The following is a 24,726-nucleotide window of genomic DNA, read 5'->3' on the forward strand; positions in this document are numbered from 1 at the left end:
GACAGCGGTTTAAGATGTTTGAAAATATTTGTGAATAGTTTGATTTTATTAGCAATGTTCAACTGTAACAATACAGAGAAACGCTACTGAGCCGTAGCACCTATGCAGTATTTCATGTGGATTTTCCCCACTGAAATAGATTATTTTGCTCTAAACCCAGATTCCGTGTTTGCTGTAGTCCTCCTCCTTTTTGCTGCTATAGGCAATGCAGCCTTTCCCTCCCTGGAGTTGGACTTTCATCCTTCCTAGAAAACAGATGTCAGATTTTATAGCCAAGGGTTTCAAGATGACCGTTGGTTTTCTGACATATTAATGATTTGGATGTGATCAGAGGTGCTGCAGGAAGAACTATTTTGTCTGAACTGCCTTCTGAAGGAACATTGTATGTCACTTGAAACAACTTAAAAGATAAGAACGTGTCCAAAAACTGCTGTGCTTCAGGATATATATGCCTTCCTTCATTTTCTCAAAATAACTTTCAGTTTAGGAAAGTCTGATAATAATTGCAAAGCAAAGGAAGGCAGGAAGGAGGCTAAAGGATCGATCTGTTTTCTTTCATTTTTTAAAAAAGAGAGCCAAATTTTGTACAATTGCATATTCATAATGCAAGGATGGAAAACATGCATGTTTTTGTTTGTTTTGTTCTATTATGTATTATTTTTGCCTTTCCTCAAACCCAGAATCCAAGATGGAATACAGCATATAAAAGCACAAAATAATTTTTAAAGTCTTAATATAAAAGTACGATTAAACTGAACTTTGATTTTAAAAACAGTTTAAAATATATTTAAAACATAATGAAATAAAAATAATTCACCCTCTCAATTAAAAAATCAATCTCCTGTTATTTATTTATTTATTTATCATGTCACAGGTGAGTTGAGGGTACAGTTAAAATGTGTTTAAAAACACAAAGTTAAAAAAAACTTGGCATTATGCTAAATGTCCTTTGACCAGAAGCTGGCCACTTAGAGTGCCTCTGGTATCGCTGTGAGAAGGTCCTCCATTGTGCATGTGGCAGGGCTCAGGTTGCATTGTATTAGGTAGTTTGTGGTTTGCTCTTCTCCGCACTCACATGTCGTAGACTCCACTTTGTAGTCCCATTTCTTAAGATTAGTTCTGCATCTCATGCCAGAACACAGTCTGTTCAGGTCCTTCCAGGTCGTCCACTCTTCTGTGTGCTCAGCAGGGAGTTTCTCATTCGATCTCAGCCACTGATTTGAGGTGCTGGGTGTTAGCCTGCCACTTTTGGACTCTTGCTTGCTGAGGTGTTCCTGCAGGTATCTCTGTAGATCATAGGAAGTTGTTTCTTGATTTAAGGCATTGGCATGCTGGCTGATATCCGAACAGAGGATGGACCAAAGATTTCAATGCCTGGGTCCTTTCATTGCTGGCTGCTACTTCCCAGCAGATGTCAGGTGGTGCAATACCAGCTAAACAGTGTAATTTCTCCAGTGGTGTAGGGACATAAGAGAAGTCTCCCTGCAGAATCGTAACACATCAAGGCATCCCCTGGGCAAAGTCTCTCACACCAGAAGCAACTTGCAGCATGCAACCAAACAAATATCAATCTCCTCTAAAGTACAGGAAGTTCTCAAGTTATAAATAAGATAGGTTATGTAGATTTGTTCTTAAGTTGAATCTGTGTCGAAGTCAAAACAGGTACATTTTTATGGGCAGAGGCTTGTTATGGAAACAACGATTGGTGAGAAAGCTTCAGTGGAGACACCTTTCCCCCATGATAACTCTTTCAGGGGTGCATTTCCCTTCCTAGGGGTAGATTACTCTCACTTCCTGTTCTTTCACCCCCATTCTTAACTATGAGTTGTTTGTAATTCGGATGTCTGTAACTCAGAGACGGCCTATACTAGACAATCATATCTATGTAAATGTAGCTGTATAATCTAGTAAAAAGTCAGTAGTTGAGGGGTCAGCCAGATTCCTATGGGAAGGAGTTTTACCACTTGTGAGCAACCACCAAGAAGGCTCTTTCTTGTGTCCTCTTTGAGCAGACTCATTCAAGAGATTTTGTTTTTATGATAGTCTGGACCCAAACTGAGTAGAGCTTTAAAGGTCACGCCCAACACATTTAATTTAAAGACTTTACAAATCATAGCCAGCACACTGGATTTATATATTTGATCCATATCCTGTCTTTGTCCCAATGTGGAACCAAAGCAGCCAAGAACGCAAGTTAAAACAACATGCTATATGTTACAAAAGATTAAAAATCAATAAACTATTAATCTAATTAAATAAAAATACAGCTCTAGTCAGGATAACCACGGGCTAGGACTGATAGGAATTACAGAAATACAGTGAGTTCTCTGTATCCATAAATTCTACATCCATGGAGTAGAATTTATAGTCCATAGCTTGAAAATATTCCCTCTCCAAAATCCACAAAGAAAACTTTGATTTTTGTATAAGGAAGACCATTTTACTTTGCCATTGTATGCAATGGAACTTGAGCATCTGCAGATTTTGATATCCATAGGGGTCCTGGAACCAAAAACCCACTGTATACAAAAGGCTGTGTATCTTCAATGTCTGCCCTCATTTCAGAATGAAGCTTCCTTAAAGAAGGTTTTGTAGAAATTGTATGAAATTTTGTGTGCTGAATCTCAAACTAGCTCCACAATATACTACCACAGTGATTCTCAACCTGGGGTCCCCAGATTTTTTTTTGCCTACAACTCCCAGAAATCCCAGTCAGTTTACCAGCTGTTAGGATTTCTGGGAGTTGAAGGCCAAAACTATCTGGGGACCCCAGGTTGAGAACTACTGTACTATCAGATCCTCATATGATAACAGAAGAATACATCATGGTATCTGTTCAAGACAGTCCCATATTTTCCACTGTCTTCTTCTCCACTGAAGCAAACCTAAGAAGGTTTTTTGAAATGGGTGGTTTGGAGGAGATATGTTCTAGAACTCATTTATCCAAATCATCCTTTGTAATCTCTTATCAGCACCCACTGGTAACAAATGACAACTTTCTTGTTCACTCCAGAAAGCCCTCAGTCCCCATGCACACACAATTCTCTACTAGTTGTTAAACTTTTCCTTTGCAGAAGTCAAGCCCGCAAAATGTTAATGCGATTCTCTGGAGCTCTCGGCTCCTGTTAACAGGAAAACATTAAAATGTGCATAATTACAGGGCAAAATGTCAAGCAGTCAGTTTAATTTACTGATGAATACAGAGAATTAATGTTTTGCAACAGTTCCAAGATTGCAAATTATGAATTAGTGAAAAGGTAATATTTTGTTTTGCTGACATTTTTGAGCCTCTTTGATTACAGTTTGCCACATATGTTCAGTTTTTGGGTTTTCTTGCCTGCAGGTGGATTTTGCCTTTACAGTTTGGCAGAGCTTTCCAGAGAGGATTGTTGGCTATCCTGCCCGTAGCCATTTTTGGGATAACACTAAGGAGAGATGGGGCTACACGTCGAAATGGACTAATGACTATTCCATGGTATTGACCGGAGCTGCTATTTACCACAAGTAAGAATTGGGAGGATTGCACGTATTAAAACCATGTCTTTAAGAGTTCGAGAGACCTTTTTCTGGCACTTTGCAGTCGTTTACAAGCACAGCTGTTCATTTGTTGGGTTCAACTGAAGAAAGAAAACAATGAAAGGGGGGCTCCTTTTTGTTTCAGATTAGCTTTCAACAATTTGATTTTTCTTTCTTCTTCCTTCAAAGAATAAAATTGCACTTGATTTCCAATAGAGTATGCTCCCTGTTATCCATGGGGAAAATATCCATAGTTTAATTTATCCATGCCAGACGAAATACATCTTCTCTGGGCATTTTCTAGTGCAATTCCATGGCATTCTTGAGTTGGAAATCCTTCATTTCAATACAGTTTGTTCTTATTCACTGTTTTGCATATCCACATGGAGTCCAACATATCACAGATACAATGGTCTTACTACATATTCTCATTTTTCTCAGATCCACAGAAAAAAACAAACTAGGGTAGAGGTTTTGTTGTAGGTTTTTCGGGCTGTATGGCCATGTTCTGGAAGCATTCTCTCCTGATATTTTGCCTGCATCAATGGCAGGCATCCTCGGAGGTTGTGAGGTAGATATTCAATTAATTGGCACTCATGGGGATTGGTAGAAGCCAGAAAAATGTAGTTTCTGGTTGCTTGAGATTTCCTATTAAAATAGGTCTAACTAATACTGTATCATGCCATGAACTCTGTGTTGACTTAATATTGGAAAACAGTAATTAAAAGCAAATAAAGACAAATGTAACTTGGTGTAACACAGCTTTGCTATTTTGATGCATTATAAAAGAAGCTTTTTATTTTTAAAATATTTCTTTTAAAAATTGCTGGTGGGTTGAGAGTTCTGGTTGCTTGAATTCTGGTACATTGAGAACTGGTGGTATATAAATAAGATCAATCTCCTTGGGTAGTGGTTCTCAACCTGGGGTCCCCAGATGTTTTTGGCCTTCAACTCCCAGAAATCCTGACAGCTGGTAACATGGCTGGGATTTCTGGGAGTTGTAAGCCAAAAACATATGGGGACCCCAGGTTGAGAACCACTGGTAGGAACTCATAAGTTTCCAATATTAGATCAAACCTACTTCCCACCTTCACTCATGGTGTACCTCATAAGGCACTTGCAGACAGTGTCTATATCCCAGGATCTGATCCCAGGTTTTCTGCTTTAAACTTGATTATATGAGTCCCCACTGCCAAATACAGTCTCTGGGGATGTAACGAGAGCATCTGCTTGTCCAGTTTTGTTGGATTCATTTCAATTGGTTCAGCTTGAGGATGTGGACAGGATCCTTGGAGAGGTGCGACCCACCACATGCATCCTAGACCCCTGTCCTTCCTGGCTGATCAAGGAAGCCAGAGGGGGTTTGGCAGGGTGGGTGAAGGTGATGGTTAATACCTCCTTACAGAAAGGAGAGTTTCCAGCGAGCTTAAAGCAAGCTATTATAAAACCGCTGTTGAAGAAACCATCACTGGATCCCACTCAATTTGACAACTATCGGCCAGTTTCCAATCTCCCCTACTTGGGCAAAGTCATGGAACGTGTGGTGGCAACACAACTCCAGGGGTTTCTGGTAGACACTGATTATCTTGATCCGGCACAGTCTGGCTTTAGGCCGGGACATGGAACTGAGACAGCTTTGGTCGCCTTGGTAGATGATCTGCGCAGGGAGCTAGACAGGGGGAGTGTGTCCCTGTTAGTTCTGCTGGACCTCTCAGCGGCTTTCGATACCGTCGATCACGGTATCCTTCTGGGCCGCCTCATGGATATGGGGCTCGGAGGCACTGCTTTGCGGTGGCTCCGATCCTTCCTTGAGGGACGGACCCAGAAGGTGTTACTGGGTGACACCTGTTCGGCCCCACAACCGTTGTTGTGTGGAGTCCCACAGGGTTCAATCTTGTCCCCAATGTTATTTAACATCTACATGAAGCCGTTGGGAGAGATCATTCGGAGTTTCGGACTAAGATGCTATCTCTATGCAGATGACGTCCAAATCTGTCACTCCTTCTCACCTGTCACCAAGGAGGCTGTCCAGACCTTGAACCGGTGTTTAGCCGCTGTATCGGACTGGATGAGAGCTAACAAATTGAAATTGAATCCAGACAAGACAGAGGTCCTACTGGTCAGTCGGAAGGCCGAACAGGGTATAGGGTTACAGCCTGTGTTAGACGGGGTTACACTCCCCCTGAAGACGCAGGTTCGCAGCTTGGGAGTGATCCTGGACTCACCGCTGAGCCTGGAACCCCAGGTCTCAGCGGTGGCCGGGAGAGCTTTCGCACAATTAAAACTTGTGCGCCAGCTGCGCCCGTACCTTGGGAAGTCGGATCTGGCCACGGTGGTCCATGCTCTTGTCACATCCCGGCTGGATTACTGCAACGCACTCTACGTGGGGTTGCCTTTAAAGACTGCTCGGAAACTACAACTAGTCCAGCGAGAAGCAGCCAGGTTGCTCACCGGAGCGACGTACAGGGAGCACACCACCCCCCTGTTGCATCAGCTCCACTGGCTGCCAATCCAATTCCGAGCAGAATTTAAAGTGCTGGTCTTGACCTATAAAACCCTATACGGTTCCGGCCCAGTGTATTTGTCCGAACGGATCTCCCTCTACATCCCACCTCGAAGTTTAAGATCTTCTGGGGAGGCCCTGCTCTCGACCCCGCCAGTCTCTCAAGCGAGGCTGGCGGGGACGAGGAGCAGGGCCTTCTCAGTGGCGGCCCCCCGCCTGTGGAACTCACTCCCCGGGGAGATTAGATCGGCGACCTCCCTCCTAGCATTTAGGAAAAGACTAAAGACCTGGATGTGGGACCAAGCTTTTGGTCACTCTGACAATTAACTCAAGGACCTGGGAATAGACAAAGACAAACGGAGTAGAACGGACTTATGGACTCTGATATATGGACCCTGACATGAGATTGTTTTAGGTTTTTAGGATTTTACTATGTATTGATGTTTTAATTTAAGTGTTGAATTGTTATTTTTTGTATTACTTGTTGTGTGTTCGGGCATCTAATTGTGCCCTCCCCTGTAAGCCGCCCTGAGTCCCCCCTGGGGTGAGAAGGGCGGGGTATAAGTGAATGAAATAAATAAATAAATAATAAATAAATAATCTGTGATAATCAGAAAACCTGGGATCAGATCCTGGGATATAGGGACTGCCTGGAAGGGCCCATAGTCTTCTAATACCAAATCTCCTCTCCTCTCCTCCGCTATCCCTTTAATAGCCTCCAGCTCTTAAAACTGGAGGAAAAATAGTCTAAATCATTAGGATTTTGTCATTTTTGTGCCATGGACCCATTAGACAGTCTGTTGAAACTTGTTGAACTTGTAACACCGTAAACAATATTTTGATGTATCTTCAACACCTGTTGTAATGTTATATGAAAACATGTAATTTTTGTGGATTTTGAAATCACAGACACTACTTATATTTCTGTGCTTTTTGCCTACATTCTTATTTGAAGGAAATACTAGATTTCAGATAGAGAAGTTAGTGAAAATAAAGATGTATTTTCCCAAATCCCAAGTTCACAGATTTCACAGGTTAAAGACTCTTGATTCCTCCCTACCCAAGTTAACAGACCCAATCTAGATGTTGTTGGACTTCAACTCCCTGCATTATTTTATATTCTCTACATTGCAGTTCAGTAATTTCTTGAGCTCCATGTGAATCAATGTTTCCATGAACTTCACAGCATCAGTAGTTAGGTTTTAAAATGGCAGACAACTCCCAATCTTCAGATCACCTTTTTAAAAATGACTTAAAATCATAGTGTTGGAAGAGACCTCAATGGCCATCCTGTCCAGCCATTAGGTAGGGATGATGGGACATACAGTCCAACAGCATCTGGAAGGCCACCCATTCTCACCTCAGTTGAAAACATTGACAATATACATAATTAGGCAGTAAATTCATGGTTAGCAAATATGTCTGTCTCTAGTAGTCTTGTGTCCCAGGGCCTTTCCTTTCTCAATTCCCTAAGTAAATAGAAGTGAAAGCAGAACCTTTCCTCCTTCCAGTTGTGCATTCAGCTGCCATGCTTGCTAGCAGGACACAGGAGGGAAGAGGGAGCTTGACTTGAATTGCAAACTGGAAAATGAACTACTTTGCATGAATATTCATTGATGGTCTCAACTTAAATGCCCATCACATATTTGCAAGGTCTTCCAAACAGTTTGTAGTGCTTTTTAATGGGGGAGAATATCCCTACTATCTTAGATCTCCAGATAATTTAGGAGAGAAGGAAGGATACATATACAGTAATTTATCATAATTATAATTGGATATCAAGCTGTGAACATATAATATAAAAATAAATTACAATACAATTGATGTAATATTGCACATCTTTCACTTGCTGGTATCACTAAAAAAATGGCCAAAAATAGCAACCCCCAGTAGGCACGAACATGGTTTAGTTGTGCAAGTTGGCTACTTTTGACACATTTTTTTAAATTTTAAGATCTATTTTTAACTTATATAGAAAACAGTGATCTTTCATAAACACATAGCTGTATAGAAATGGTTTCCAATGTTGTTTTTGCACAAACCCCCAAAATGCCCATGCAAAAACCATGTTTGCTTCTGCATAGAATAATTCCTGAAATGCTTCAGAATGTGTTTATACCAGAGCAGAAAACAGAATGGTGGGAGTGCATGACAATATTCTCTTTCTCCACAACAGGGAGAAAACTGTGGGATTTATTTATCCTTATTTTCATTCAGAAAAGAAGTCTAATGTTCACATTGTCTAGGTGGTTTGTCCCAGCTCAAGGCATTCGTATCTTATAGCAGTCATAAAGTGCTTAAGAAGTAAAATCCCGCCTTTCCTCCTTTTCTAAGTCAGCTAATTTTATTTCTATACTTTCAATCACCGGCTTGGTTCTGATCTATAAAAGAGCATTACAGTCTAATTGGTTGTTTTGTTTTCCAGATATTATCACTACCTGTACACTCATTACCTGCCTGCCAGCCTGAAGAATATGGTGGACCAACTGGCCAATTGTGAAGACATTTTGATGAACTTTTTGGTGTCCGCTGTGACAAAATTGCCTCCAATCAAAGTAACACAGAAAAAACAGTATAAAGAAACCATGATGGGACAGGTATATGTCTAAAAACTACTTTGACATTGTGACTGGTTTGTTTTTACGAGCCAAATTCTCATTCAGAATGTGATAAGAGTTGGTGTTCCCATTTGCAGCACATCATGGAGTTAGAAGAGACCTTGTGAGCCATCTAGTCCAACCCCCTGCCAAGAAGCAGGAAAATCATATTCAAAGTGCCCCTGACAGATGGCCATTCAGCCTCTGTTTAAAAACCTCCAAAGAAGGAGCCTCTACCACACTCTGGGGAAGAAAGTTCCACTGCTGAACAGCTCTCACAGTCAGGTGGAATCCCCTTTCCTGTAGTTTGAAGCCATTGTTCTGTGACCTAGTCTCCAGGCAGAAGAAAACAAGCCTGCTCCCTCCTCCCTATGACTTCCCCTCACATATCTATACATGGCCCTCATCATGTCTCCTCTCAGCCTTCTCTTCTGCAGGCTAAATGTGCCCAGAACTTCAAGGCACTCCTCTTAGGGCATGGTCTCCAGACCCTTGATCATTTTAGATGCCCTCCTCTGGGCACATACCAGCTTGTCAATATTTCCCTTCAACTGTGGTGCCCAGAATTGGACATACTATTCCAGGTGTGGTTGGACCAAGACAGAATAGAGGGGTAGCATGGCTTCCCTGAATCTAGACACTATACTCCTATTGATGCAGGCCAAAATCCCATTGGCATTTTTAGCTGCCGCATGGCATTGTTGGCTCATGTTTAAAGAGCCAACGAGGACTCCAAGATCTTTTTCACACATACTGCTCTCGAGCCAGGCATCATCCCCCATCCTGTGTCTTTGCATTTCATTTTTTCTGCCTAAGTGGAGTATCTTGCCTTTGTCTCTGTTGAAGTTCATTTTGTTACTTTTGGCCCACGTCAGAGATACTTATTTTCAAATACACATTAATGAAGAGATGTGCAAGTACGTCTGAACAGACCTGTTTCAGATTTATCACTGATAAGCAAATGGATGTTGGTTGTCTTGTTTCCTGGTTGCCAGCTTGATATTGGGCAGTGCCACGATTTCATAAAATAATTGTGATGCTTTGAAAATGCAGTAACAAATGAGACTGTCATTAAATGCTAACTGCAATTATCATGTAAATGGTTTAGGTAGGATATCCTCACTTGAAAACCTGTGTCAGAGTTTTATCATTCAAGGAGGTAGAGAGGAAATGAAACATTTTTCATCTGATTGACTAAGTTTTCCTTACATGGCCGATTGTTTGCCATTTTTAACAGCAACAATCTGCAAGTCTAAAATAAGACCAGAACTCCCTCTTACTTTCACAACACACTGCAACTGAATCCATTTAACAAACATGAGATCTTTCTGTTGTTTAAAAATACCCTCCCATCGTCATCAACCAAGACGAGGAGGAACATTCTTCAAGTCGGCTGCAACAGATGCGATTTTCTATTTTCGCAATGATTATTTCAGGGCACTTTCCCTAAGGAACTGAAAAGAACACTTTAGAATTGTCTCTCTGCCTGCCCAAAGGATGTTAAAACTGTGGGGACGCTATGTATGGTATCATCTGTTTGAGCAGACCTCCAGTTCTGTGTTGGCTAAATCTGGAAACTGCTGCCCACATATAAGGTGTCATTGATTTATGAAAACCAAGAGGAAGAGAAATAATCTGGCTTTTGCTCAGGAGCTGGTACTTAAACTAGAATTATTTTCTCATATTGCTCTCTTTTAAAGAGGATTTACTTTTCAAACAACTAAAACTTGCAGGGTCAAAAAGACTTTTCACGGTAAGAATGTTTCAGTTTCATTCTCAACACTGAATCTTAGTAGCCTGCTTCACACACAAAGGTTAAACTATAGTTTAGCATTACAAGGCAAGTTGCAACAACCCCAAACAATTTTTTTTGTCGTGTCAGGAGCGACTTGAGAAACTGCAAGTCGCTTCTGGTGTGAGAGAATTGGCCGTCTGCAAGGACGTTGCCCAGGGGACGCCCGGATGAATTGATGTTTTTATCATCCTTGTGGGAGGCTTCTCTCATGTCCCTGCATGAGGAGCTGGAGCTGATAGAGGGAGCTCATCCGCCTCTTCCCGGATTTGAACCTGCGACCTGTCTGTCCTCCCAGCACAGGTTTTTAACCCACTGTGCCACCGGGGGCTCCACCCCAAACAAATGTACTCCCACTTTGCCCTCTACTCTGTCTTAGCTATGTGTAAGTCATGGGGATGTTTTTTTTAAATTAAGCATGGACCTGTTCTCCAAACAGTGACCAGCCTTTGCTATAGTAAGTGGAAACAAGCCAGTTTGATAAGGTAAAGGTTTTCCCCTGACATTAAGTCCAGTCGTGTCTGACACTGGGGGTTGGTTCTCATCTCCATTTCTAAGCCGAAGAGCCGTTGTTATTTGTAGACACCTCCAAGGTCATGACTGCATGGAGTGCCAGTACCTTCCCACTGGAGCAGTACCTTTTGATCTGCTATACGCCTGAGAGACGTGGACTATCTACAGACATCACATGCAACTCCTAGAATGATTCCATCAGCGTTGCCTCCGAAAAAGCCTGCAAATCTCTTGGGAAGACAAGCTCTACTCCGAACTCAAGAATGGAAAACAGAATGTTGGTGGGCAGGAAAAGAGATTTACAGATGGGCTCAAAGCCAACCTTAAAAACTCTGGCATAGACACTGAGAACTGGGAAGCCCTGGCCCTTAAGCAGTGCTGTAGAATTTGAAGAGGCACGAATGGAGAGAGAAAAAGAGAAATGTGCCAAGAGGAAGGCATGTCAAGCCAACCCCAAAGGGACCGCCTTCCACCTGGAAACCAATGCCCTCACTGCAGGACAACATGCAGATCAAAAATAGGGCTCCATAGTCACCTACCGACCCACCGCCAGGACACCGATATTGGAAGACAATCCTACTCGGACAATGTGGGATCACCTAAGAAGAGACCTATTGATCTACTCACGTTTGCATGTTTTCAAACTGCTAGGTTGGCAGAAGCTGGGGTTGACAGCGGGAACTCACGCTGCTCCCTGGATTTGAACCTGTGACCTTTTGGTCAAAGTTCAACAGCTCATGCTTTAACCCACTGCGCCACCATTTATTTATTTACTTTGCTTATATACCGCTGTTCTCAGCCGGGGGGCGACTCACAGCGGTGTACAACATAGGAAGAACAAAATTCAAAACACAGTATAAAAACAATTCACAATCCATTATACCAAAACATTATACAAAAAGCATTATACAAAACATTGTCATTACTACGAAAACCATTCAGCGTCGTCTCATCGTCCAAACCACAATCCAATATCATTTTCCGTTGTTCCATTCCTATAGTCATTACCAATCATTGCACTTCTTGTTCGAACACCTTCTTGAACAACCAAGTCTTTAATTTCCTGCAGAATATCATCAGGGAAGGAGCCAGTCTAATGTCCACGGGAAGGGTGTTCCACAGCCGAGGAGCCACCACTGAGAAGGCCCTATCTCTCGTCCCCTCCAGCTGTGCTTGTGAAACAGGCGGGATCGAGAGCAGGGCCTCCCCGGAAGATCTCAAAGTCCTGGTGGGCTCGTAGGTCGAGATGCGGTCGGATAGGTATCTTGGGCCGGACCGTTTAAGGCTTTATAGGCCAACACCAACACCTTGAATTGAGCCCGGTAGCAAATCGGCAGCCAGTGGAGCTGGTACAACCAGGGGGTTGTGTGCTCCCTGCGTCCCACTCCTGTAAGTATCATGGCTGCCGCACGTTGGACCAATTGAAGCTTCCGGGCCGTCTTCAGAGGCAACCCCACGTATCACCAGTTTGATAAACTATAGGTTAAAGTTGGATTGACTCAACCAGTCATGGTTAAGTCTAACCTCAGTTTGTCCAAAGCTGGATGTCACAGTAAACTGAGAATAATCTTAAATCAGAACTAAAAGCTTCCAAACTCATCCTTGTGGCCATTCCTAGCACCATTGTTGCTTGTCCCCATAACATTACTTCTTGTTTTGGCATTACATGCAAATGCAGTCATTGAATTTGGATTTGGGATAAAAGGTGATTTTTTTTAAGAATCAAAACTACAAAAAGACAGACAATGGAATCAAGTTCAGTTTGGATTTATTGCATTTCCTGCATGAGTTATTCTGAAAGATACCAGCTATCCCAGAGTCAACATACAAAACTTCAATTGAGCACACCTTTGAACATAATAAACTTCCTTTAAGACAAACTTTGATCCTTCTGCTTCCATGTTTTTAACTCTGACTGGCAGAGGCCCTCCAGAGGTTGAGGAAAATGACTTTTCCAACTGATGTTAGGTAAAGACTTGGACTTTTGGCATGTATCCACAATTAAGCTACAACTTTCTCTGGACCTCCCCAAACTAAGCTTCAGCTCTCTCATTTCACCACATTAGATGGATATGAAAGTTTAGGATTGTAGTCCAAACCATAGAAAGTTCCAGTCTGGTCCCTAGCATTACCCCAAGAAACTCTCTGCGTCACTGTTTTTCATCTTCATAAGCAGAGATGCAAACAGCTCTTGAATTCACTCTTCCCTGGAATATATAACACAGGAGTAAGCAACTACATGGATAACAGGGGCTAGTTCCAGACCCCCAGAGACCATATCTTCATACAGACACAGCATATCCAAACTTCTCTGTTTTCCTCTGTAATCTCTCTCAAAATGGTAACAGAAATTGACATCATATCAATATTGTTGAAGGAATGATGATGCTCTAGTCTTCTCAGGCATGTAGTTTTCTCTGCCAACTTTGGGAAAGCTTACTCTTTGTACAACAGGTCCCAGAATCTCCCAACTAGTATGACAACTGGGAGTTATAATCCAAAAGTTATTTTGCTAAACCTTGTCAGTTATAGATGTCTAGCACCTCAGGATTCCCTCTCTATCAAGTTCAGAGTTCAAAGGGGGAAGAGATTAATTTGTGATGCATCCACACTACAGTTAGGAGCTCCCAGTGGCACAGTGGCCAGCAGGACTTAAGACCGACAGGTTGGAGGTTTGAATCTTGGGAGAGCATGGATGAGCTCCCTCTGTCAGCTCCAGCTTCCCATGAGGGAATGTGAGAGAAACCTCCCATGAGGATGGTAATGCATCAAAACATCTGGGCATCCCCTGGGCAACGTCCTTGCAGACGGCCAATTCTCTCACACCAGAAGCAACTTGCAGTTTCTCAAGTAGCTCCTGACATGGAAAAAAAAACTACAGTTATATGAGATTTCATATCATGTTAATTGCCATGGCTTCATATTATGAAAATGGTATAATGATGCATTTTCTTAAATACATCAAGAGAAGATTTTCCATTAGAAAGCTCTAGTAACCGAGTACCTCCACAAACTATGTAGCCATAGCATTTGCAGTGCTATCAAATTACTCGAGGGTGAAAACATCCTTAGCCAATTCTGAATTCTGAGCAACCAGCTTCCAAGAAGAGGAGGCATTTTCACACTGAAAACCAGTGTACATTCTCAGAATCACATTAGTTGTATAGCTTCAGGTTTTACAACCAACAGACCTTTCTGTTCACCGGAGGCAAGCTAGCATTTATTTCTAGCAAAGCCAATGATTTTTAGACTCAGATCGCTGACCTGAAGGCAACTGCTGGGTTGTGCTTTGTCAGCAAAGCAGACCAGCTTTTATTGTATCCAATAAAACATGGCAAGCCACTATTTAATGGTGATATTTCTTTTTAAAGAAACTTATTGGGGTTGTCAACACCTTAAAGAAATGTTAATCCATTGGATGACAGTTCGCAACACCCCTTCTGACTGGGCTTGATGGGATTTGTAAATCCAAAACAACCTCAGTTTAGAGAAGGCTAATATTGAATGGACTTATATCAAACATGACACGTTGTGTATGTGTGCCTTCAAGTCATCTGTTGACTTATGGTATGGTTATGAATCCCTTGGAATGAATCTTCGCATGTCTACATTATATTTTGAAATAAAGAGAGGGTTAACCAGGAGGGGATTATTATGTAGGAAAATTTTATGGATTACTTTGGCCTCCATTAGATTCTTGTAAACAGAAAACAATATTTAATTCTAAGCACATTTATTTTGTTTCCAGTTGCAGTTAAATCTCTGGGTGTTTAGTGATAAATTATTATTATTATTATTATTATTATTATTATTATTATTATTACTTTATTTGTACCCCGCTAGCATCTCCCAAGGCTTACAGCAGGCCGGAGCCCAACACAATACAACAATACAGTACATAGCAAATAAAATAGTTAAAGCAGAAAACAATAAACAATAGCAATGCAACAGGACAATTATTAAAAACTGAGCCGGCCGGAGCCCACCTATGGATAAGATTAGACTATATTGTCTAAGGCTTTCATGGCCAGACTCACCTGGTTGTTGTACGTTTTTCAGGCTGTAGGGCCATTTTCCAGAAGCATTGTCTCCTGATGTTTTGCCTGCATCTATGGCAGGCATCCTCAGTGTTTGTGAGGTCTGTTGAAAACTAGGAAAATTGGGTTTATATATCTGTGGAATGTCCAGGGTGGGAGAAAAAACTGTTGTTTGTTTGAGGCAAGTGTGAATGTTTCAATTGGCCACCTTGATTAGCATTTAATGGCCTAGCAGTTTCAACGTTTGGCTTCTTACTGCCTGTGGCATTAAATGCTAATCAAGGTGGCCAGTTGAAACATTCACTCCTACCTCCAACAGACAAGAGTTCTTTCTCCCACCCTGGACATTGCACAGATATGTAAACCCCATTTTCCTAGTTTCTAACAGACCTCACAACCTCTGAGGATACCTGCCATAGGTGCAGGTGAAACGTTGGGAGAGAATGCTTCTGGAACATGGCCATGCAGCCAGGAAAACTCACAACAACCCTTAGATTAGATTGTTTACAGGAGGTCTGGAAATTACGCAGTCTTTCAGATAATGTTGGACCAAAGAAGCCAGCATCCTCACCTAGAACAGCCAATAGGAATGCTAGGCATTGCAATCCCAACAGCATCTAAAAAGCTGCATGATTCCTTTCCTGCTTTAAGAAGACCAGAACACCCTTGTAAATAAGCTCCCCAGAGAGCCTGTGGAGTAAGTATATTTTGCTGATACAGTTGGCAGAGAAATTACTAAGAGCTGTGCCAGCTAGAGTTCTTTGCTCAGCAAGCAGCAAAAGCTTGCTCCTTCCAGTAGCACATTTAGTTGTTCTGCTGTGCTCTGTCCTTCCTTTACCCACCTCTGCATGGGGATCCCTGCATTTTGACGTTTAGATGAAGGACTGAACCAAAATAAACCCTTGGTACAAACATACCCGAAAGGCACCAGATCGTATCTGATCTTGGAAGCCAACCAGTGCCAGGTCTTGTTCTTATTTAAAAAGGATACTGTCAAGGAATTTGTTATTGTGTGCCTTCAAGTTGATTGTGATGTATGGCGACAGTCAGGTGAACCTATCAAAGGGTTTTCTAGGGATGAGAGTGTCTCATTCAACCAAGGTCATCCAGTGTGTTTCCATGGACAATAATCAAACCCTGGTCTGAGGATGCTTGCCATAGATGCACAACCCCACAACCTCTGAGGATTCCTGCCATAGATGCAGGCAAAAGTCAGGAGAGAATGCTTCTGGAACATGGCCATATAACCCAAATAATTCACAACAATCCAGTGATTCTGGCCTTTGACAATACATTGAACTTCTAAATGTTTTTAGGCCCCCCTTTGTCTGCGACAGGACAATCTGTGGTCAGGATAATGGGGCTTGATGTTTAGCCGTTATTAACTGGGACTGACTACCGAGAGCTCACAACTCCCTGTTGCAACAACTCCATTGACTGCATGCTTGTTTCCGGGGAACAATTCATAGTGCTCATTTGAACCTATGCAATGGCTTGGATCCAGATTCTCTTATTATGAATCAATTAGAACACTGTGATCTTCCCAAACTTAGAAACCCCCTCCCTATAGAGGCCAGAATAGCTCCATCCCTGGCTGCCTTTCAGCGGCAAGCAAAAACACTTCTCTGCTATCATTTTAATGTTTACTGTTAATACTTAATATTGACATTTTAATATTTAATGGTTGTAATGACATGGTTTAATTTCTCATGTGTGTGTGTGTGTGTGAATGTATTAACATTGTTTCAGTTAGCATTGTTGTATGTTTTATTGTTAGCCACAGTTTGCCCACTGCTGGATGCATTGATGGAACACTGGAGACCTGTTGCTAATGTTTCTTCCTGTCTCCCTCTCCCTTTCTTTTTGTTTTGCATGTTTCTCTTTCAGACTTCCCGGGCTTCTCGGTGGGCTGACCCAGACCACTTTGCTCAGAGGCAAAGCTGCATGAACACTTTTGCCAGCTGGTTTGGCTATATGCCGCTGATCCATTCTCAGATGAGGCTCGATCCCGTGCTCTTTAAAGATCAAGTCTCCATCCTGAGGAAGAAATATCGAGACATTGAACGACTTTGAGGAGCCCTGCCGAGGGGAGGGGGCAGGTTGGGGAAACGGACTGTTCACGTCACCCAGCACAAAGCCACTGACTCTTGGGAGCCAGACTGTACCAGGAACAAACTGACAAAAACACACACAAAATTGCTCAATATGCCAATGGAAAAGCCAACTAGCGCTGGCTCCAAAGGAAAACACATTGCGCTGGACTGCTTCAAAACCACCTCACGGGCTGCAGGTCGCTCAAAGACTAGGTTGTGTACAGTTTCATTATGGAACATTAAATAATTATTTTTTTGAAATGATTGCTATGCAGGTTTAAACTTTTTTAATGATCAAAAAAACACTATTAAAAACAGAGTTCTTTCTTTAATCAGAATTGTGTTGATTGTTGTGACTATTTCACATGTGACAAAAAAAAAACCACACGTCATCTAAATTTGTTACCTGTTGTGGGGTGGGTTTTATTTTAAATCTATTTCAAGAATATGAAAAGAGAACCAACAATGAGACATGGACAATACAGTGGTATGAAACCACAGAGTTTTGAGTTGTCTTCAAAGAATTTAGGATATAAATACGAGTCCTGCCAAAGTGTTATACTTACTGATACAAAATGTTTTTATAAATTGCACCACTTCACAGGTTTTCAATGTGCTCCCATGGGACCTCCCCCCTTATTGAAATATATGGCTCCATAATGAAGTAGTTCGGAGGAGAGACCCTACATTTTAACAGTAGGGGGTGGGACTCTCCATTTTAAGGGTAGTCAGTGGGATACACCTTTTGGGAACCAGAAATTTCCTTCCAAAACCATCTGGTCCAGGGAGGATGGAAAATGGGCTTCCAGACCCTTTGCTAGAACCTTTGGAATACCTACTAAAATGCCTTAAGGACTTGTTCAAATTACACAGAAGAAAATGGAGTGAAGGATGGAAAGAAGATAATTGAAAGGAACTTATACAATCCTACACACATCACTAGCCAAGGAAGGAAAAGTTAATAAGAGGATTGGGTTTCATGGTGTAAAGGGTTTCTAGTGTAAAGGGCTGCTCCCAATCCTCTTCTTCCAGAACAAAGAAGGTTCAGATTCCCTCTGAACTCTCTATTACCTCCTTAGAAATAGCTTCCAGGCATAGGGTACCATGTATGCCACGAGCCTTTGGGTTCCCTCTGGACGATGATGAGGAGGACATGTTCAGACCTACTGTCAGCCAGAATAAAGCATCTATCTTAGGCAGCAGAAGCTGGAGGTCAATTGCAGCAGCTCCCACAGTCATTACTCCTGAACTATGAGGGAGAGAGATGTGTATTGAACACCATTTCTCTTGCATGCCTCAATGAAGGTCCATTTGTCAGTGTTGAAGTAAAATGCAAGTGCCAATCCAGTCAACTTCTCTATGTAATACGGTGGAGGGTGTTTCTGGGAGCCATTGTCATGGGCCAGATTTGCAATGTATCTGCAAAACTGGGATTCCTCTCAATATCACCATCACTCTACGGCAAGACTGTTCAAAGAAGTGGTCCATGGATGCTAGTCCACTGTGAATTCCCAGAAAATAATACATATGAAATGGCATTCCCTATATCAAACAGTCTGAGAAGAATCTGTCCTAATTCTTTCACAAAGAGCTTTGAAAAAGACAGGAAATTGCATTCTCTTTTTTCTCCCCCCCCCCCCCAAAATAACAAATTATTGTAAAATAGATTAGCAATAGGGAAGGGTACAAAGTGGATATAGAACAGGAGCATTTTTAACATCTTGCATCTTCTTCCATTGTTATCTAATACAAAAAGTTTTTATGATGTTAAAAAGGAAAAGAAAAAAACACATTTCTTTTATAATCTAAGACAAAAGGATAGAAAAGTGGGTGTATCGTGTTTTGAAACAAAAGAGATAAAAATGTTGGGAAATGAAAAATAGTAAGCCCTAACTTTCTAACTGTCACTGCTGTTTTTTTTCATTTTTTTTAAAAAAACTATTATTTTTGACATAAAATTTATCTCTGGTAGATTAACTTTCCAGGATCCCTTGGATATCATTAGGGATTCTGGTTTTTGCCACTGACTTCTCTATTCTTTCCTTGTTATTCCCACATCCCTGCCCTACTAATTTACCCTTAATGCTATAAAAAAACCCCAACATTTTCATTTCTTCTTTTAAATAGTCAATAAAAGGCTGACATTAATCTTCAAATTTGAAAGAATCTCACAATTGTATAAGCATCATCAATTTGTCCATCTCTACCATGTCCAACATTTTTTTAATCTACAAATCTTGGGTAGGAATTTCATCTTGTTTCCAACAGTAAGCATAAATAATCCTTGCTGCAGGTATCATGTATAAATAGAGCATCAGGATTTTTTTTTGGGGGGGGGGGTAATGTTGAACTTGTAAGTCCCAACTGAAAGACTTCTGGCTCTAGTGGTACTTTAATTTTTAAGGTATTTTCAATGTTCTTATGAATTACAATCCAGATTTATTTTTATTTTTTTGCTTTAGGACATGTCCGCCACATAGGGAAAAGGTTCCTTTTTTTATGACATTTCCAACAAACATTTTTTTAAAATTTTGTTTCCATCTATATATCATCTTATAGAAATGTCCACAAAAGTATTTTTAAGTAGAGTCTTGATTTGTACTTTTTCCATACTCAGTTTAGTATATTTCTTAGCAGGTGGCTCTTAAAATTTGAGTCAATTTATTTTTCTTTTCATTTATTAAGTATTCCTGCCATCCTTATCTTAAATCATGTCCTTCTGATGTCAGTAGTCTTTTATTATCTAGAGTTTTATCTAGAGTTATCCATTCTTTCATCCAAACTAGAGCTGCAGCTTTGTAGTATAAGTTACGGTTTGGTAGAGCCATACCCCTTCTGTCTTTGGCATCTTTCAATGATATCATCTTAATTCTTGGGGGAGGTCTTTTGCTTTTCCAAATGGATTTCCTAATATTTTTGTTCAGCTATTTAAAGCAGGTGTCATTTAATAATATTGGTATTGTTTGGAAAAGACACGTCATTTTAGTTCATTGGTTCCCAACCTGTGATCCGTGAACCACCAGTGGTCCCCAAGAACAAAAATATGGTCCGCGGCCTCACTGTTACTACACTGTTGCAACGAGAATGACTGGTATCGGGAGGGGAGAGGTTGACTACCCATGAAAGGTGTGGCAACAAGCCTCCTGACTGCTGCTGCTGCTTCTCCTCTTCCCTCCGCCTGAGCAGGGCCGTTCCATGTGATGCATGGAACCGGGGGCACCTTGGTGTCTTCGTTTTTAAACCTGTTTGTGGGGTTATTTATTCGGAAAATTGCATTGGATAGGTCACATCAGCTCTAGATTATTAAATATAGTTTTCTGTGGGTGAGCAGATGGCGACTATTGGCATATGTTCTTTATCAGAAACTATTGCTGATGGGGTCCATCCAATGCAATTTTCTGGATCAGCACCCCATATAACCAAACTGAATCTACAGTTGACCAAAATTGATTTGTAACCATTTTGGTACTGATTTTGGAAAGTGGTCCCTGGCCAAAGTGGTACCTGGTCATGTGGTCCCTGGTCAAAAAAAGGTTGGGAACCCTTGTTTTAGAGAGAACATGCATTTTAATTGTTAAAATTTAAGATTTTAATTTAAGAAAGATTTTAATTCTTAAAATCTTTCTAGCTTTCAAATAATGAAAAAGTAGTTTTACCTTCAGATAAGTTATTTGCCATAAAATTGATAAATTTGCAGCAGATTTAAGGGCATAATTTAACTTTTTTGTAATCCTTGTAAAAATGCAGTGTTTCAAAGAAGTGGATTGGAGTAGCTTTTGCCTCCTTGTCAGCAATTTGCTAGTGAGTGCAATGTCATCCCTTCTCTCACCCCTCCTCCAGTTCCATCATGCTAAAATGAGGAGGTAGGATCTGTCAAATTTTGAGGGTGCAAGTTTTGCACCTGTTCTTTTCTTCTTTCTGAAGAGGAATTTCTGACTCTTATTCACTACTATCCCATAATGCTTTGCATTCCAGCCAGCTTGTTAGAACGCAGCTTGCCACTCCATGTTTTCACTGGAAGTCACATTGCCTTCTCTTTTAATGTATGTCTTCACACAAAAATAAAGGGATGGCTTGTGTACAACTTCCTTCAGCTCTGAAGGAAGAGAAGAGGGAATTTGGAAGGAGTTGGCCACTTTGCTACAAATAGGAGCACGAGGAGTCACGAGGCCAATCTTGGAAAGTTCATTGGCACAGTGGCCTATAGAAAGCAGATTTCTCCACCTAAAACTACATCCTGATGATGAAGACAGGTGGGAAGCATTTGGTTCTCCAGTTGTTGCTGGCCTTCAAGCCGTTTTGGTCCAGAAAACCACATTTCTCCAATCCTGTCTTTAAGAACACTAACACACTTTGCTGGTGTTCTTCCTCCTTCCAAATGCAGCCTTTCCATTTTCCCGTTTGTTTGAAGTATTTCTGAACTCTGCTCCTTAGCAAAGAAAAGAGAAAAAGGCAGGTTCTGAGAGCAGCTTATAAATATCAGTAGTAAAATAGGGCCTTGCCCTCAAGTTTATAAGGTATGAAACACAGATAAACGAAGGGGGAAGGAAAAAGAAGAAAGCAAGCTCTTGGCTCTTCATCAAGTTATTGAAGTTACAGTTCTTATCAGAAACAGCTGGAATGGAAATAGTTCAGGTAGCTTAACATAGTGGCTACCAAGTAAGATGGGAAATTGGAGGGGAAAAACCATGATATCTGGTTTCTCAGAAGAGATGGCAGAATAACTCTGTTTCGCTTCTCTTCTGCACTCCACGGCTCACATGTCAAAAGCACATACATGCCTACGAAACAATTGAATAAGGTTTACGTTTTTTAAAAGGGTGAGAGCAGCGGTAACTGTGAACAACTTTCTCTAGCAGCTATAAGCTTCTTCCATAATGTGGTGTCTGCCATTTTTGTTTAAGCCTCAAGTTAGTTAGAGACTGAGAGCATCAAGTTGCAACTTAACTGACATTAAAATTTTAAAACCTTTTAATTTGACACACATTTTAAAGCACCAGGAAAAACAGATCCAGTGAAGTTCCCACTCTTTTGGTGATGTATTTCAAGTGACATGGAAGCAAAGTCAATGTATTTATTTAGTTGAGTGTTGACTTATGGCAACCCATAATTTCACAAAAACACAGTTTAGATACAGAAAACATGTTTGTTTGTTTTCCACACACACACCACAAAAAATTAAAAATCTTCTGCACCATTTGAGATGATCCAATACTGAAAAAACACTGTGGAGGAATATTTCTTTTGATTTATGATGAGAAAAAATTAATATAATTGGCCCTCACCTACAAGAAAAATAGTCAAGTTACATCCCTATGTCTGCACTTTCTGAGGATCCAGATTTAGTGATACTTAGTGTAGACCTACTGACATAATTGAGAAGTTTGCTTATTGTAACACTGTATTAAAGTGTGGAGATGAAAACTGTGTCCAGATTAAGGGAATCATTTGTCTCTGATGTGTCAGTTGATATGGGTTCCTGCCACCCTTATTCTGTGTAGGGTTAAAATAATAAATTTAGCTTCCTCCAGTCTGAATACCCTTCATGCTTCTGGCTGTTTACAGATAGCTAATTAAACAAGGAACAATACACAGCTTAACTCCAAGATGATTTCAGGAAGGTAGGAGGCATTTGCTCCTTTGTAGCCTGTTTCCAAGACAAGCCTGACTTCCTCAGCAGGCATGCATATCATGGACAGCATTGGGACTGCTTGAGGGAACTCACTTGCAAGCAGATATCTTCATTTTGTAGGACCATTGGCCAGGACTTTCCCCATTCGAGAGAAAGCAACAGACAGCAGTAGGGCATTTGGGGAGTCAGAGTGTTTATGTGGAAGGTTGTGAGGCATGGGTTGTATTTATGAGCCCCACAAAGAGCTGACTGACAAAGAGGACTCATGTCGTTCACTACCTATCTCTTGCTCCTGTGTGCATCACAGTGCGGTGCAACTTCATTTGTGAATGAAATCTCCTTTTTGTGTAGGTCTTCTTGGTGATTACAATAGCATTCAAAGAAAAGTAGCACACATTTTTTCTTGTTTAGTTTGGTGTGTTGTTTTTCTAAAAAACATGAAATGCTCCCCAACTCAGTGGTTCTTCATAAAAGCACAGACTGTTCCTGAATAATCCCTCCTTCCCAGCTAGTTTTGAATATAAATAAATTCCCAAAATTAAACAGGGAGGGGAGAATCTGATTATTTTTTTCAATTTTGGCAAGATAGCTACATTCATCTATTGTGGGAAGTGGAGAGAAAGCCTTGGTGTATATAGCCTGCAGAAGCATGTGCTACATAACATTGACTAGTCTTAAGGTAGGGCTGGGGCCCTCCAAATGTTCCCAGCAGCTGTAGAGACAACACCCAGTGGTGAAGAATACTGTGAGCTCTTGTTCAGCAACATCAGAAAGATATAGGTTGAGGTTGCAAATGAGGTCACTCTCCCTCCAATAAGAATTCTGCTCACCAAAATGAAATTTCCATCCAGTCTCCGAATGTCTTGTGTTGCAGAGAGAGAGAGATTGGCCATTGTTCACATCTACACTTTTTCTATGCTGACATTCTCTTTGTAACTTTGGCCCATTTCTCTGGTTCTCCAAATGCATAACTGACATTTAAAATTAATGCAGTATGGTACTAGAAATCTGCAGGGGGAAAAAATCATTTGAGAGATGAGATTTTTTTTTACAGAGAAGGCAGCATTCTAAGGCTATCTCATTTCTGAACAGAGCTTGCCAAGAAAACCTATAACAGGTTCACCTTTTTTGTTGTTGTTTATTCATTCAGTCATTTCCAACTCTTCATGATCTCTTGGACCAGCCCACACCAGAGCTCCCTGTTGGCCGTGGCCACCCCCAGCTCCTTCAAGGTCAAGCCAGTCACTTCAAGGATACCATCCATCCATCTTCCCCTTGGTCTGCCCTTCTTCCTTTTTCCTTCCATTTTCCCCAACATCATTGTCTTCTCCAAGCTTTCCTGTCTTCTCATTATGTGGTCAAAGGACATAATCTTTACCTCTAATATTCTTCCTCCATTGAGCAGTTGGGTGTTATTTCCTAAAGTATGGACTGGTTGGATCGTCTTGCAGTCCAAGGCACTCTCAGAATTTTCCTCCACCACAGTTCAAAAGCATCTACCTTCCTTCACTCAGCCTTTCTTCTGATCCAGCTCTGACATCCGTAGGTGACTATGGGGAATACAATTGCTTTAACTATGTGGATCTCCATTGCCAGTGTGATGTTTCTACTTTTCACTGATTTATCAAGATTGGTCATTGCTCTCCTCCCAAGAAGTAAATGTCTTATGATTTTCTGGCTGCGGTCTGTGTCTGCAGTAATCTTTGCACCTAGAAATACAAAGTCCGTCACTGCCTCCACATTTTCTCCTTCTATTTGCCAGTTATAAATCAGTCTGGTTACCATAATCTTGGTTCACCTTATGGTTGCATAAGTTAGAAACAATTCTGGTGACCAGGGTTTGATTCCTCACTTGGCCATTGAAGTCCTCTGGGCGACCTTGAAGAAGTCACATATTCACAGCAAAAAACCTCATTGTAGCTTTGCCTTAGAGCTACTATACATTGGAAATAACATGAATGCACACAATAGCAACAAAAAATCCTCATTTTGCCCTTTTCTTGAAGATAAACCCCTGAATATCTGTGAGGTCTTCAACAAAAT

The 24,726-nt window shown here is 41.1% G+C and overlaps 1 protein-coding gene across 1 annotated transcript in view; it reads left to right on the forward strand.

Annotated features, from left to right (window-relative positions):
* Nucleotides 1-17,383, forward strand: part of EXT1 (exostosin glycosyltransferase 1) — a 338,838-nt gene extending 321,455 nt beyond the window's left edge. Inside the window, exons 9-11 of the mRNA XM_060775813.2 lie at nucleotides 3,344-3,504; nucleotides 8,445-8,616; nucleotides 16,846-17,383. Of these exons, the coding sequence (XP_060631796.2) occupies nucleotides 3,344-3,504; nucleotides 8,445-8,616; nucleotides 16,846-17,031 (519 nt within the window). The 3' untranslated portion in view covers nucleotides 17,032-17,383. The remainder of the gene's footprint in view (nucleotides 1-3,343; nucleotides 3,505-8,444; nucleotides 8,617-16,845) is intronic.
* The last annotated feature ends 7,343 nt before the right edge of the window (nucleotides 17,384-24,726 follow it).

This window comes from Anolis sagrei, chromosome 4 (genome assembly GCF_037176765.1).
Source record: "Anolis sagrei isolate rAnoSag1 chromosome 4, rAnoSag1.mat, whole genome shotgun sequence".
NCBI classification, from domain to species: Eukaryota; Metazoa; Chordata; class Lepidosauria; order Squamata; family Dactyloidae; genus Anolis; species Anolis sagrei.